The sequence below is a fragment of the Biomphalaria glabrata genome, chromosome 9 (genome assembly GCF_947242115.1).
Source record: "Biomphalaria glabrata chromosome 9, xgBioGlab47.1, whole genome shotgun sequence".
Classification (NCBI taxonomy): domain Eukaryota; kingdom Metazoa; phylum Mollusca; class Gastropoda; family Planorbidae; genus Biomphalaria; species Biomphalaria glabrata.
Window position 1 is genome coordinate 43,560,667 of NC_074719.1, and position 17,146 is coordinate 43,577,812.

Below are 17,146 nucleotides of genomic sequence, written 5' to 3' on the forward strand. Positions count from 1 at the left end.
CTATGTTTCGACCCAGAATGCATGCTGAGCCTGAGGCCGAGCAACCTTGACTTAAAAGGAGCTCAAGGAATATAGGGTGGACAAATCAAGAACAGTAATTTATTGCTTTTAGATTGACGACAATGGCTAATTGCTTTATAAAGTCTTTTAACTGAATAAGTGTTACAGCGCTAACATCTGTAAAAGATTTAGGTATTTTGGCGCCTGCATTAGACAATTATTTATTGTTGTTAAATATATCGATACATTAAAAAAACACTTTTAATTCAAGTATAGTATTGTTTGAACTTGTTGTAACATGCCATGTGAAATCATGTTTAGTGTAAGTGGATTCTTTGAATTAAGTTCAAATAGGGAAACCAACAATATATATAGAGAGAGACTGTAGACACAAGATATTATTAAGGCGAATTGTTTTGCCTTTTTACAACTAACTTTCTTTTTTTCTTTGGGGGGGGGGGATGCGGGGAACGACATCTAGGATATACAATGCTACGCCACTGTGCACAGCTCACAGCTGGTATCAGAATAGAACGCAGAGAGCTCTCACAGACATAAGAAACAACACAAGCTGTGCTCACACTCACTACGTCATAAACGTTGCATAAAAAAAAACTTTTCTTGGAAATATGGAAATTACAAAATATCGGGTATTCCGGTAAATCATTAAAAATAGTTTAGAATCCGACCTGTGTTTTTCGCTCGTTGGTCGATCTTGTTCAACATGGCCTCAGAGTAAGTAGATCAATCTCTTTTAGAAATTAATATATTGTCTCTAACGTTACTAATGTATACTGGAGTCGCGGTGGCTGAATGGTAAGGCGCTTGGTTTTCGAACCGAGGGGGTCAAATGTTCGAATCCTGGTGAAGACCGGGATTTTCAATTTCAGGATCTTTGGGCGATCTGTGGCAAATTAGCTCTAACGGATACCTAACATTAGATTAGGGAAAGTTGAGGTGGTTGGTCGCTGTGCTGGCCACATGACACCCTCACTAACTGTGGGCCACATAAACAGAGGACTTTTACATCATCTGTCCCATAGATCGCGCGGTCTCAAAGGGAAACTTTACTTTACTTTAATGTTGTATTATATTTATAACTGAAATAATTTGTCATAAAATAATTGATTGGAAACAGTGATGTTAGTAGCATATATATTTAAATTTTAGAAAGTATGTGCTTTTATAAATCTAAAACATTTTACTTTTCATCTACTTTGATAAATTATTAAAAAAAAAAAACAACATATTGTAAATCTAAGGCAGACAACTCAACGAAAGGTAGGAGGTAACAATAAGCAAATGAATTATCAAAAAAAATAGTTAGACTTAGACTTCTGCTATCAAGTCTTAAGTTCTAAAAGACCTATTTAATACAAGAACAGACAACTGACACACTTCACAGTGTCGCTCCAGGTCTTCCTAACATTTCACTAGTATCCCACAGGACAGAACCTAGCCCCCAGACTGTCCAGACTCCCATGACTTCAGCCGGATCTACTACAGTCCTTCTTCCTGTCTAAACATGTCTTATATTACTTGTGTTCAATGGTGCTCTCACACAGAACAGAACATAGCCCACTTATAATTGATGAGTTAATTTTTTTTTATATACAGAAAAAAGGATTTAAACATTTTGGTATTGTGAAATGTGGCAATGATTTTGTGTTTTTTTAGTTAGATAAGCTTCGCTGTTTCTTTTTTTTTTAAATATATTTGGGTATTTGTTTAAATTATGGTATCTTCAGGTGTAGATATTTAATGATCAGTTCTTTTCTTATTTAAACAATAAATCATGCATTGTTGATTTTTAAATTTAGTGAAATAAGAGAAGACCAAAGAAACAGTAAGGAATTGGAAAATAAGAAGATTGAGTAAGAATTTTAAAATGATATACTGCTCTTAAATAAGTTATGCACTTTGTTAAAGACCGAATTTAGAACTTGAAAGGTGTCATAAAATAGGTATAAGATTATTAATAATACCAGTGTGCTGCGCATTGAAACATATAACAGAGACATTATGATAAAGACATTCTCAAGACACGACTATCATCTACATGACAATAGAGTAACACCTTTAGTAAAATCAATAAATTTAGAAAGCCTTCAGGATAGAAGATTTAAAAGTAAAGTAACAATTATGCACACAAAACTGAACCATAATCTTCAAATACAAAAACAAAATTTAACAAGGTTACAAAGACAGTTTATATGGGCATGTACATTCAAAATCGGTCCCCGCAGTGGTCCACCGATGCAGGCTTCAATATTTTCAGAAAGAACATCAGAATGAAATTATATCAAAGACAAATGAGAGATAAGAATGGAGAAAGAAGGTTGACAGATCTTGTGTAGTGCCCCCAACGGTACAGCAGATTAAAGGATAGGTGCAAGTGAATGCAAAGTTAGATTTGAACCTGGCCTGTCTAGTTCCCCCTTCAGACCTTGTGGTCTATAGGGCAGATGATGTAAAGTTCATCTGTTTTTGTGGCCTACGGTTAACGAGGGTGTCATGTAGCCATCACAACGACCAATCGCATTTACTTTTCCCCAACTAATGTCTGGTACCCATTAGAGCTGAGTGAATTCAGAGGCGCCCAAGGATTCTGAAGTTGAAAATCCCAGTCTTCACCAGGATTCGAACCCGGGACCCCTGATTCAGAGGCAAACCGTTTTCACCACAGAAAATGTAAAGAAAATGCAGATTACTATTCGTTTTAAATTAGGTCTAACTTATAATGCAAACTAATTAGCTTTTTCTCTTTAAAAAACTGCTAGCATAAGTGATTTAAAAAATTAGATTTTTCGCTTTCAGAAAAAAAAAAGTAGCCGTTGCATCAGAACTTTGAATGGTCTAAAATATTGTGATGTCGGATTTTCACTATCTTTTCTAGTTTACGAGATCTAAACGGGACAGACGGACAGACGGATAGACATTTCACACAAAACTAATAGCGTCTTTTCCCCTTTCGAGGGCCGCTAACAAAATACTCTGAAAGACAAAAAGATAAAGGCACATTCCTCATCCCATATGCTAAGACAAATTTGTACAAATACTCCTTCTTCCCTAGTGCTATTAGAGCATGAAATGGGTTGCCTGAGTTAGCCAGGAAAACCAGTGACTTGGCAGAATTTAAGTCATTGGTTAATATGCATGACTAAATGCATGACGCGTAGGACGTAATCATCTTCTTTTTTGAAGTAACGTCTGTATTACATAAGATAAGATAAGATAAGAGTAATGCCAAATGTTTCAGAGATGACAATCAGACAACGTGTCATGCAGCAGGAGATGTGGATACAGGTGAACCTAGCCATTTCCGTTTCTGCAGGAACCTAATGTTTAAAAGTTAGTTTCAAGATTGGTGTGCATGTGATGCACTAGAAAGTAAGAACAGTGCGCTGAGAGTGTAGAATACGTAGGTCACAGCTGAGATGCGCATCCACTGCATTCCTCATTAATCTTCCGACTCAAAGAAAGGGCTTAATCCACGAAAGTGGTGGGAGGCTCTGAGTCAGTCAAAATCTTTGGACCATGAGGTAGTGTTTGCAGTTTTGATGCGGAGGCCATGGCAGTCTGTGAAGCCTTAAAAGTCATTGACTCTCAAATCGGCGAGGGACATTTGAGGGCAACACAGATTGTTGTGGTCACTGACTCAAAATCTGTACTAAAGGCTTTGCAAAGCCCTGGACCATGCCCCCCCCCCCCAATATCGACACTGTCATCATGGCTTCACACAACATAAAACAACGTTATAGCACCCCTGTAATAATGCAGTGGGTACCGAGTCACATAGGTGTCACTGGCGACACTATTGCAGACTCCTTGGCACACCAGGGAGGGCAAAGACAAACCGCCAAACAGACTGTGAGTCTTCATCATGCTCTGGCTATAATTAAAAAAAAAAAAAAAAAAAAAATTAGTTTGAGTGCTGGAACAAAAAGGCCCGTGGAGTCTGGGAGCGCATGAGGCGCCCTGACCGCAGTTCCCCTTGGTGGAGGCTGTCACGGCCTGAGCACGTTGCAGGACTGGCCACTTTCATGTTGGCTCATTTTTTTCACGTCTATGGCCAAATTTAGATTCACGGTGCCCCCACAGCGGCGAAGAAGACAAAACCGTGTCTAATATTCCTTTTGACTGCCCCAGACTTGCTGATCTCCGTCTCGACAGGTCTGGGAAACCAAAAATTCTCGACCTGTATGATGACATGTATGCACAGTTTCTGCCGAGTTTCTGTCCAGGACTTTTTCAGAAGAGGATTTAAGCCTATTCAGCTCTCACTCAAATGGAGTTTGATGATGATGATGATGACTGATGATGATGATGATGATGATAATGATGATGATGATGATGTTGATGATGATGACTCAAAGACAAGTCTTATTATTAGGTTGAATGAAAAAAACGTTTCTAATAAAGAAAAAAAAACAAAAAACAATAGTTCATGGCTATAATGTTCTAATGTTATCATGTTCTATTTTTCATAACTATACATTTTTGATTACTCGATCGATATCCGCGTTAAGAATATATTGTAATTAGCTATAATAAATATAATTATTTGAATACAAACACGTGTACCTTTAATTTAAAAAAAAAAGGCTGAGTAGCCATTGTAATAATAGTGTCAATGTTATGTTATAGCGAGAGAGTTGTTGTATTTTCTGCAAATATCATCTGGCATATGTGGATTTAGAAGCGCCATTATGATAGTTTAATCAATACTAAAATATAAGGAAGTGACAGTATAGACACAAGAAAAGTGTAGAGATAGTATAAAGACAAGACAGTGTAGAAACCAGACAGTGTAGAGACAAGTCTGAGTAGAGACAAGACAGTTTAGAGACAAGACTTTGTAGAGACAAGACAGTGTAGAAACAAGACTGTGTAGAGACAAGACAGAGTAGAGACAAGACAGTGTACAGACAAGACTGTGCAGAGAGAAGACAATGTAGAGACAAGACTGTGCAGAGAGAAGACAGTGTAGAGACAAGACAGTGTAGAGAAAAGTCTGTGTAGAGACAAGACAGTGTAGAGACAAGACAGTGTAGAAGCAAGACAGTGTAGAGACAGGACAGAAGACAGTGTAGAGACAAGACAGTGTAGAAACAAGACAGTGTAGAAACAAGACTGTGTAGAGAAAAGTCTGTGTAGAGACAAGACAGTTTAGAGACACGACAGTATAGAGACAAGACAGTGTAGATACAAGACTGTGCAGAGAGAAGACAGTGTAGAGGCAAGACAGTGTACAGACAAGACTGTGTAGAAACAAGACAGTGTAGAGACAGGACAGAAGAGAGTGTAGAAACAAGACAGTGTAGAGACAAGGCAGTATAGAGACAAGACAGTGTAGAGACAGGACAGAAGAGAGTGTAGAAACAAGACAGTGTAGAGACAAGGCAGTATAGAGACAAGACAGTGTAGAAACAAGACAGTGTAGAGACAAGACAGTATAGAGACAAGACAGTATAGAGACAAGACAGTGTAGAGACAAGACAATATAGAGATAAGGCAGTGTAGAAACAAGACAGTGTAGAGACAAGACAGTATAGAGACAAGACAGTGTAGAGACAAGACAGTATAGAGATAAGGCAGTGTATAAACAAGACAGTGTAGAGACAAGACAGTGTAGAAACAAGACAGTGTAGAGACAAGACAGTATAGAGACAAGGCAGTGTAGAAACAAGACAGTGTAGAGACAAGACAGTATAGAGACAAGACAGTGCAGAGACAGGGTAGAGACAGTGTCATGATGATGTTAGTAGATCACAATTGTAGCTGTGTGTAGATTACTGTCTATCTGTGAGCTCGGACTAGACACATCCAATAGACCCAAATACAGTAGATAATGAAGAACTACCGACATTAAATTGAACAATAACTTTATGAAATAATAAGGGCACAGTCTGCGTTGTCTCTAATCTATAATCCCCCTTTCTTCCTGGTCGTCCTCCTGTCCGTTGAGTCTCTACTTCCGTTCTAACTTTTTAATGATCCGTTAGGTCACTACAGTAAAAACCCAATTAAGCCCCACCTTCTACGCGTCTTTCTATTGTGTCACTACAGTAGAGACTAGACCGTGTGGAGACAAGTGTTAAGACAGTTTATAGGCAGTGTTGAGACAGTCTATAGATTGTGTTGAGACTGTTTATAGACGGTGTAGAGATAGTGTAGACACAGTGTAGACTGTAGATACAATGTAGATAAACATGCTTGATTATAGAAACATATAAACCTTTTACATAAATAATTTAAAAAAACAAGGTTACAAAAGAAAGTTTGTGTGGAAACACAAACTCATAATCGGCCCCCGAAGTGGTCCACCCAGGCAGGCTTCAATATTTTCAGAAAGAACATCCGAATGAAATTATATCAAAGACAAATGAGAGATAAGAATGGAGAATGAAGGTTGACAGATCTTGTGTAGTGCCCCAACAGTCCAGCAGATCAAAGGATAGGTGAAAGTGAATGTAAAGTTAGATGTGAACCTGGCCTAACTAGTTCCCCTTTCAGACCTAGTGGTCTATAGGGCAGATGATGTAAAGTTCATCTGTTTTTGTGACATTTGGTTAACGAGGGTGTCTGTGTGATCACTTTTTAAATGTACTTACTAAAAAAGTAAGCGACCTTATTTGAACTCAAGGGCTAAGGCCTCTTCAAGCCAATTCGGCAACGCTACTTTGCCATGTAACTGCTTATGTCAATATGTTTTATATTAATTAAAAGCTTTTGTTTTTCTACAAGCAATAAAGGGGACTAATTCTAGTAAACCACCATATCAGTCTAGTGAAATTTCTTTCTCTGGTTTGAGATACCAAAAAAAATAAATAAAATTCCAAGGGTTACTTTTTTCATTGATTCTTGTGTTGGCATGTCAAAGAAATGATTGTGCAAAAAATTTCAGCTTGATCTCAGATTGGGTGTGGAAGAAAAAACGTGTACAATCATTTTACCTGACAGACAGACATACAGACTAAGTGAGTTGATATAAGCTTTGTAAAATAAAAAGCTTAAAATCATGGCATATGGGCAAATTTTTATAAAAAGACACTATTTAAAAGGTTTGTTATTTTAATTTAAAATTATATTTCTGAAAAAAAACGCTCTCTTTTTTTTCCCAGAGAATCTGTCAAAGATACGAACTACACTTTTATTTTTGTTGGTAAAACCGGCACTGGTAAAAGCTCTTTATGCTCAAGGATCAGCGGCAGTGATAAGTTTCAAGATTCTGACTCTGGAGAATCCAAGACCTCTGAACCACAGATGGCACAATCGAATCATTTCGGCGTTTCAGTGACTGTAGTTGACACCGCTGGCATTATGGACACCTCAGTTACAAGTCAGGAAGCCAATATCAAAAGTCGGGATGATATGTATAAAGCGATAGCTCTCTGTCCTCCTGGCGGTAAAAGGGCGATCATCCTTGTTCTGAAATATTTAGACCGATTTACTGATGCAGATAAAGAGTGTGTTCGTATCGTAGAAACGATATTTGGTGATGAATGCTTGGAGAAAAACTGCATCATTATTATGACACATGGAGACGTATTCGACAAACGAAATCAAAAACGAAATTTAACTTTTGAAAACTGGTGTCAACGTGAACAAGGCGAGCTAAGGACTTGGTTTGAAAAATGCAAAAAAAGGATTTTATTGTTTCGTAAAAACGATGAAGATTTGGAAATGAATGAAAAACAAATCAAAAATCTTATCCAGATGACGGACACTCTGGATGAAAGCTATACCAATGAGAAATTTGAAGTGGCTAAAAGAAAACACAAGAGATTACTCCTAAATGCAAAGCTACCTAATCTACTGGAAACATTTCAAAACAACTTGAATGAACTTAAGGGCGAGATTAATTCAGAGGATCTAAATTTGGATCAGTTGAAATCTTTAAAATCGAAAGCCATCAAACTCTTCAATGACTTAGAAGAGGAGGATGATGTCTATTATAGAAAGGATGAACAAAGTGTTTTACATGAGCCCAAATCACAGGCCAAGCAGAACATTGATCACATTAATGATCGCATAGTGAATATGCTGAAAAAGCTTTTGGTCAAAGACATTGACATTCTGAAACGCAAGATACAATCCTGTGAAAGTTTGGACAATCTGGACAAGCTAGAGAAAGAAACCAACCAGCTCAATGAACGCTTTTCACAGCACGGTCTGATTGTTAGCCATCAGGCGATTGATATTGATGAAAACAGAAATGATTTTAACCTACAAAGTGCCGATTTACGGGTTTTCCAAAATGTCATCGACCAGATGAAAGAATTAAGTGAAATTATTAATGAGAAAAGAAAAGAGTTGATCTCGGTACAAAACTTACAGAAAATAAGATCTAGATTTAAGTCTCTCAAAAGAGACTTTCGTTGTATTCCTAAGATAGATTATAGCAATCAAGCTCGTTTTGATACTTTAAATGAAACATATCTACTTTTGAATAGCATCCAAAGAAGTGACTCGACGGCCAGTTTAATTGCAGAAATAGCAGAATTTCAGGAAGAAGCTGAAAAATCGGTATTTACTGACCAACCTTGTTGGTATTGTTGTGAAATCCTGTAAATAAACTCCTATGAGCTATAATCAAGGATTCACCAGCAGTGCAGTTTGCTATCAATACTTTTAATGATTCTTCCTTAGCTAACGCCCATTGCCATTCCCGAGAAGATATTGTCGTTCGAAGAAAACACTAGCCTAGGAGCATGAAAGAATGATACGCCTTCACTTGATATTTTGCTAAGGACAACTGATCAACTGAAGAACTGTTGATATTTGGTTACGTGAACTGTCACAACACGACCTGAATGCAAGGATAAGGATATATAACCATAAATGATGAATATATTTTGTGAAACACAGCACTCATCCTTAATCTTCGGGAATCGAAGACATTTCTTTTACAGTAGAAATTATTATTTTTATCAGTAGTATTATTTGAAAAAAGAGCACATATTTATTCTCTGACGCTGCCAGGTGAAATTAATTAGAGGGAAACAAAATTCACTGTAGTCACTTTGTGTCTATTAGAAAAATGTCTGATGATGTGGAAGGTCTGCAGTAGAACAGAGAACAAGAATCTTCTTCAGGATTTTTATGGCTTCGACTGTGTAAGCAATGTACGCTCTCATCCCCCATCTTCGATTGATATAACTACAGGGTTCATAAATAGTATTGGGAACACTTTTAGATCCGATTTTAGGAGCCGCAAACATACGCCAGGATATGTGAATGGAGCAAGTCCAAGTGGTACGAAAGCTAAGACCATTGTGATTCGGGAAGAGAAGTCTGGAAGGTTCTCAAACGCCCCAAACAATAAGGGTGAATGGTGGCAGTTAGATAAAAATGATCAGAAATTTTCAACACGGTTTCGTACTGGAAACTGTTTGAAAGGATGCTACTTAGCTAGGATCCGGGAGAACCACGATCCCAGATATCCAAACTGTCCCACACAAAAAAAACAATAGAACACATCCCTCTACGAATAATAATAATAATAATAATAATAATAATAATAATAATACTGAACTGAACATCTGCTGTACTGGGACAGGCCTATTCTGACCGACAAAACAGTAGATTTCAATCGCCCGGATCTGCTGTTCATCGATAAAAAAGAAAAAACCGCTACCATTATCGATATCGCCGTACCACTGTCTCATAATTTAAGAAAAACTGAGATAGAAAAACAAAGAAAATATGGGAACCTAGGCTTGGAGATTAAGCGTCTATGGAAATTGTCCAAAATAACAATATACCCCATTGTTATATCAACCGAGGGGATAATAACAACTGACCTCACAGACACCTTCAAGGCCCTTAACATTCCTAGGAACATCTTCGTTGCCTGTCAGAGGGCGGTACTGCTGCAGACCTGCCACATCACCAGAAAATTCCTCAGTGGAAACTGTTAAAGGGACTACGATGAATTTTGTTTCTCTTTAGCGAAACTCGACCCTGGCAGCGCCAGAGAATGACTACTCGTTCATTTCTAACATAATAATAATAATAATAATAACACGGCTTGTCTTCCAGTCCGAAGATAAATGAGGAATGCAATATTCCTCGTAGCTACGCAGCCCCATCTGTGACCTACATATTTTACCAAGCGTAACCAACTGTCCGCCGGTGGTTAATCAAGATTTTGTTTTCGCCGCGTCTGTGTTCGGAAGTGGTTTTTCTTTTGGTCTCAAAAAAGTGTATCCCACAACCTTTGTGAGTGACCTCCAGCTGTCTCGTTCTGAGGACGCATGCAACCAGGTCTCTAGGAATGCAGGGTGCTCAGGAACACAGTCGAAGATACGGCTGGTTTAGGAACAGATAGAACTGGTGCATGCGGGGGTCTTGCCCTGTATTTAGACAGGCAAACCCTAGAGATCAATGCTTGGACCCTGCTACAAAGGATTAATCACAGCTCAGAGCCTGACTGCATGGAGGCTTACATTTCATAAGATGACACACAAAAATGCAATAGAAATAATGTGAAGCTTTGTTAATCTTGAACACAAAATTTTTACCGCTATGCCATTTCGTGTCACCCTAACCCTGACATCCGCATGATGACACTGGAAGGCAGGTTATGAGCCCGGCATCATTGAGACCACGGACGGCAGTCCAGTTTGCATTTCACACGACCAAGCAGTAATCCTACAAAATACAGTTGCATTTCAAAATATATACTCAACACTTTTTCATTTATATCCCTTTTGAAAACTTAAAGAAAAGGAATTCAGTGCACTTGTACAGACAGACCTAATCACTTGGACGGAATAACGCTTCGACCATAGGAGGAATTAGCAAAGTAAAAGAGGTTGTGGCTCATTAGACAACTGTGTTGAAAAGTGACAATGACCTTGACATACGATGGTACGAAACCAGGGCATGACGTTAGCATCGTCTGGAACTGAGCCTAACAAGATATGAGATTTTAAGATATGACATAAGCAAATCTTTATATCTTCACATTTATCAACCTACAGTTATTAGGCTTTACAATGAACTATTTTAATACATTTTGTGTGTGTAAATCTCGCTTATATTGAGTGAAATTGCATCAATTGTTTTGAATGACTCATGTAATTATTTTTTAATGTATCAAAATTTAACCATATATTTAGAAAAAAAAATCATATGCTTTAGCTTTAAACAGTTGAAAGGCATGTCTATGCGAGACTATAATGTTTGCTGTTATATCCCTGTTTGAGATTTTATGATATGAATATTTTTTTTAAACTACAAAAGTCAATAAAGAAAATAAAGGAAATAAAAGTTACTAATAATAGATTAACTTACTTCATTTTAGTGTTGTCTTTGACAATAAAAAATTGTGCGAAATTTCAATTTGATCAGAGAATGGCAGAATAAATATGTACAAGATTTAAACCAGACGGACGGACAGAATGACTGTGTTGCTAAACATTCTTTCTGATAGAGATGGAATTGTAAATACAGTTTTTAAAACATTTAGCAGAATGTTGCTTTGCTGAATTGTTATGAAGTTCAAACAAGCATAAAATCAAAAGTAACTTGTAAAAACTTCATATTCACCACAAACCAATAATGTATAATAAATTTCAAATTTCGATATCAAAGGAGATGATAGGTGCGGCGAGAATGCATATGAGAGAAATAACTTGGTCAGAATTTTTATAATACAAACAGACTGTATAAAAACTTGTAGCTAGATTCATGTTGCTTAAAAAGGAAAATAAAGGGGGAATAAAACCTTTTTTTAAATAAAATTAAATACTTTAAAGATAAGTTAATGGTGGGTGGTTCTGGAGCGCATTTTTTGCAATAAACTAAAATTTAGAATTATCCGATGAGCTGTTCTCCTTATTGTCAAGTTTAAAGCTGCAAATAAACGCAATCAAAATGTGTCATTCAGAAACACTGCTACTTCGACGGTCTGGAAATAACAACAGTTTTGGTACATTGATGTGTCGATGTGTAGTTGATGTGTTGTTGATGTTTTAATGTGTACTTAATTGGTACATGTATTGATGTGTAGCTTAAGTGTAGTTGATGTGCAGGTGTGTAGTTGATGTGTAGATGATGTGTAGTTGATGTGTAGCTGATGTGTAGTTGATGTGTAGTTGATGTGTAGTTGATGTTTTAATGTCTAGTTGATGTGTAGCTGATGTGTTGCTGATGTGTAGTTGATGTGTACTTAATGTTTTGATGTGTAGTTGATGTGTAGCTGGGTGGTGTTAATGTGTAGATGATGTGTAGTTAATGTGTAGTTGATGTGTAGCTGATGTGTAGTTGATGTGTAGATGATGTGCAGTTTATGTGTAGTTGATGTTTTGATGTGCAGTTGATGTGTAGCTGATGTGTAGTTGATGTGTAGATGATGTGTAGTTTATGTTTAGATGTGAGTTGATGTGTTACTGATGTGTTGTTGATGTGTAGTTGATGTGTTGATGTGTAGTTGATGTGAAGTGGATGTGTAGTTGATGTGAAGATGTATAATTGATTTGTCTTTGATGTCTATCTCATGTGTCATTGATATGTTGACAAGTAGTTGTTTTGTTGATACGTTCTCCACTGATAATTTTTTTAAATTTATTTGATTTCTTTAACCCTTTCTCTCCTAATTGACGATGCCAAAGTTCATTACCCCCCTTCCCCCCCCCCCCCCACATTTAACTAAATTGATTTTTGGATTTATAAACTTTTATTTATGTTGTGTAAAAAAAAAGAGCATGCATTCTCCTACAAAATATAACATTTCTTGATAACAAATAAAAAAGTTATTGAAGTTTAATTATAACTGGGGGCAGGGAAATACAAATGAGAAAAATGTACAACACTATCAGAACGAGGAAAATAACTACGGTGAGATAGAGTTAACCGAATAACAAGCGTGATAGCCAAGATGGATAAAGAAATGGATACAAGGCTAAAGTTTATTAAAGGTACACAACTCTCCCTTCACATGTTTTCTTGAAAATGTATGAAAATAGACTTCAACAATTAAACCTTAGATGTGAATATGAAAAACCCAATATTTTTACTTAATAGGTAGTATAAGCATTGAATGTTACGAAACATTTAGGCATACCTGTAAGAAGCTGAATTACAGCGTTATTTGTAGAAGGCGGTCGGCCTATTTATATTGGACTACCGTTTTAAAATGTACTGATGCATACGTGATATATATTTGTTTTCATCATGGGTCATGTAGTCCGCAGGCCAGATAAACGCCTTCCCAAACGATTTCTATACGGGGGAGCTGTGTGCAGGAAAGCGCTCTCAGAGAGGACGATACAAGCGCTACAAAGACACTCTCAAGAGCTCCTTCAAGGAATGCGATATCGACATTCACGGCTGGGAAGCACTAGCTCTCGATCGCTCCTCATGGCGTGAAGCTGTAAGTATCGGAGTCTCAAGATTTGAAGCAAGAAGAGTGGCCAGGGCGAAAGAGCGCCGAACCAACAAAAAGCTGAGAGAAGAAGCAGGCCCATCTACAACTGACTAACCCACCCATGCCACGGATGCGGCCGGCTTTTTAAAGCTTGGATTAGACTTTACAGTCATCTTCAAGTCCATAGGAAATGAGAAATGTGCCCATCTTCGACTACAAAAGAGGAGCTATATATATAAATATATAATAATAATAATAATAATAACAATAATAATAATCTTTATTATCCGTAAGAAAATTTGTCTTACAATTTGTGCATTACACCAAACAAAAAACATTATAACTATAAGAAATCAAAGTGTACATTCACACCAGACTCACTCATAATTTACATGTGACAAAGTTTATACCAGATTGTTCTTATTTAATGATTTGATTGCCAGGGGAACAAAAGAGTGTTTGTGTCTGTTTGTCTTTACTATCGGTGTCTTGTATCTCTTTTGTGATGGTAAAATCACAAAATCCTGACACAAAAGGTGATTCTTTATTTCGAGGATCTTGTTAGCTTTTTTAGAGATGTTTGTCTCAAACAGATGCCCAAATGGGGGTTTGTTTTTTGCCAATGATTTTGCCAGCAGCATTCAGGATTCTATTAAGTTTATTTTTATTTTTAATGCTCAGATTGCCATACCAGGCAGTGATATTGAAACTGAAAATATTGCAGATGTGAGCGTGATAAAACATAGCCAAGGCCTTTTCGCTAACATTAAACATTATTTGTTTTTATCATATCCCTCGTGAGGGTGGAGGCCCACTATCCTATTCAGAGCGCAAGAGTACTTGACTTGATTCCCGCACCGCTCACGGAGAGGAGACGGGAGCACAAGACGCGTGCAGAGCGAGGTCACCTTGACCCGCTTGTGTCTGTTCCAATGACGTATACTTGGAATAACTCAACTTTTCCGAGAAACTCCCAAACAACAGACTATCAACATTAGTCAAATCTTGGCTATATAAGAGGCTTCCAATGTCTTGAGTCTGCTTAAATAATGTTTCTTCATCTTATGTTAACTGAAATTGTTTACGAATTGTGTGGGAGATTTACAAAGAAATTAAAACTTAAAAGATTTTCTTTTATATACAAAAAAAAAGTCAAGCTGCAATAGTTGTGAGTATTGTTAATTTTGTTGTTCGTGATTTAATGATATAATTAAATAGGTTTTTTCTCTTATTTCTGGTTGGACTCTTATCATTAAGGTCAGTTCTGTGTTAAGATTTTTAACAGATTATATGTATTTTATCTATGACAGTAAGTAATGAGCTAGCCCCAGTGTTCAAAATACTCTTTCAGGCTTCACTTAACCAGGGCAGAGTACCAAAGGACTGGAAAGAAGCTAATGTCACCCCCCTATTTAAAAAAGGAGAAAAATCTGACCCAGGAAACTACAGACCAGTATCACTTACCAGCATCACATGTAAAATCCTAGAACACATAATATGTAGCAACATCATAAACCACTTAGACAAACATAATGTCCTCACACCATACCAACATGGCTTTAGGAAATATAGATCATGTGAAACACAACTAATAGGACTAATTGATGATTTTTCAAAAGGTTTAGATAATAGTGAACAAATAGATGCTATCTTACTAGATTTTTCTAAGGCTTTTGACAAAGTTCACCACCATAGTTTGCTTAAAAAATTAAAATATTTCGGCATTAATGGTCCACTGCATCAGTGGATTAAAGACTTTCTGATAGGGAGAGAACAAACTGTAATAATAAATGGCTCTAAATCAACACCGATAACAGTAAACTCAGGTGTACCTCAAGGAACAGTCTTGGGTCCACTACTATTTTTAATTTACATAAATGATTTACCAAATTGCATTACTTCAGGAACAAAAGTCAGATTATTTGCAGACGATTGCATAATATATAGAACAATAAAAACAACACAAGACACAGATATTTTACAAAGAGCATTAGATGAATTACAGAAATGGGAATCAAATTGGAGCATGTCTTTCCACCCAGAAAAATGTCAGTTGTTAAGAGTAACAAAAAAACTAAAACAAATTAATTCCACTTATCTTATTCATGGCAAACCAGTAACACAGACTAAAAACGCAAAATACCTAGGTGTTATAATAAATGAAAAACTGTCATGGAATCCACATATTGATGAAACTACAAAAAAATCAAACAAAGCATTAGGATTTATTAAAAGAAATTTCTATAAATCAAATAAGAACATAAAACTAAAATGTTATTTAACCTTGGTTAGGCCAATAATAGAATATGCATCCTCTGTTTGGGACCCCTCAACTCAAGAAAACATTAAGAAACTAGAACAGACACAAAATAGAGCAGTGCGATTCATAACAAACGAATATTCACATTTGACTAGAGTAACACCTTTAGTAAAATCACTAAATTTAGAAAGCCTTCAGGACAGAAGGCTCAAAAGTAAAGTAGCAATCATACATAAAACACTGAACCATAATCTTCAAATACAAAAACAAAATTTAATAAAATACTCTGAAAGACACAAAGATAAAGGCACATTCCTCGTCCCATATGCTAGGACAAATTTGTACAAATACTCCTTCTTCCCTAGTGCTATTAGAGCATGGAATGGGTTGCCTGAGCTAGCCAGGAAAACCAGTGACTTGGCAGAATTTAAGTCATTGGTTAATATGCATGACTAAATGCATGACGCGTAGGACGTAATCATCTTCTTTTTTGAAGTAACGTCTGTATTATATAAGATAAGAAGATAAGACAGACACAGACCTAGCTTAAAACCTTCCAATCATTAAATTGTGACTGCTCGATCACAATTTATGACTAAAAAAAAAAAGCCAATAGCGGCTGTTTAAAAACAAAATTTGTTGATGTATTTTTTACAGCTAACATTTTTATTGGGCGTATCATATACGTAAGGTATTCTGGTAACCTAATCCTAACAAAATTTGGTTAGGTTATAAAATAGATCTTCAACTTTTAAAGACTGTTGACTATATTATTCAGACGTATTCAACTTGCTTTAGATTTTGGAAAGCACTAAAAAAAAATCTTTTTGGGTGTAATCATTGACATTTAATATGTGAAATATTTCTTCTACTAATTCTCTTCTATATTATTATTATTATTATTTATATAGCGCTACTTTCATGCTTATAGCATGCTCAGAGCGCTTTGGTCCAATCTCATTTGTGGAAAAGTGGGGTGGGGGAGGGGTATCTAGGAGTTGGTTTTCGGTGCTGCCCGAGTCGGATGTCGAACCTCGTGCCCCCTTCTAGGTAGCCAAGTTCAAGCGCACTTGGCCTCTCGACCACGCTTCCCACAAAACTTCCTCTTTCAGACCTTCTGGTCTATAGGAGAAATGATTTAGAGGTCAAAATAATACATAGTAACATTAAAGTTCTACTTTCATTTTTTTTCAAAAAAATGAGAGATTAAGAATCACTATTGAATTTCACGGAAGTTAGCTAAATTGACAGCTGTCAACGAACTAAACAACGACGCAATAATCTTCATAATATGCTAATTAGTAACAGTACATCTTCTTTTCAACATAGTTTTACTGACACTATTTGGACCTAGTAGCCTGTTATTATTAAAATCAAGATACAAATAGAAAAAAATCAAACTAAATATTAGAAAGAAAGAAAAAAAGACAATGCCTCTTATATACGGCTTATGGAGCAATTAGCATTAACTCCTTCCCTCCGTAATTATTTACCACATTCTGATGAAATCA

The 17,146-nt window shown here is 36.5% G+C and overlaps 2 protein-coding genes across 3 annotated transcripts in view; both read left to right on the top strand.

Moving 5' to 3' along the window:
* Nucleotides 1-590: 590 nt before the first annotated feature.
* LOC106072022 (GTPase IMAP family member 7-like) lies at nt 591-11,296 on the top strand. 2 transcript variants are annotated; one of them, XM_056039883.1, is made up of 3 exons: nt 615-735; nt 1,821-1,874; nt 7,125-11,296. In XM_056039883.1, exons 1-3 carry the CDS (start codon nt 725-727, stop codon nt 8,572-8,574), a joined length of 1,515 nt encoding a protein of 504 aa, XP_055895858.1. In that variant the 5' UTR covers nt 615-724; the 3' UTR covers nt 8,575-11,296. The 2 variants fall into 2 exon arrangements, with proteins under 2 accessions (XP_055895859.1, XP_055895858.1); XM_056039884.1 differs by lacking the exon at nt 1,821-1,874 and having other exon boundaries at nt 591-735.
* Nucleotides 11,297-14,360: 3,064 nt separating this feature from the next.
* LOC106072018 (uncharacterized) overlaps nt 14,361-17,146 on the top strand; it is a 61,258-nt gene continuing 58,472 nt past the window's right edge. The window contains exon 1 of the transcript XR_008779616.1: nt 14,361-14,543. The gene's annotated coding sequence lies outside the window, so the exon portion shown is untranslated. The remainder of the gene's footprint in view (nt 14,544-17,146) is intronic.

Coding starts and splice junctions, on each gene's coding strand:
- LOC106072022 (XM_056039883.1), top strand. Junction 1,875..7,124: donor TTGGAAAATAAGAAGATTGA/GTAAGAATTTTA, acceptor TTTTTTTCCCAG/AGAATCTGTCAAAGATACGA.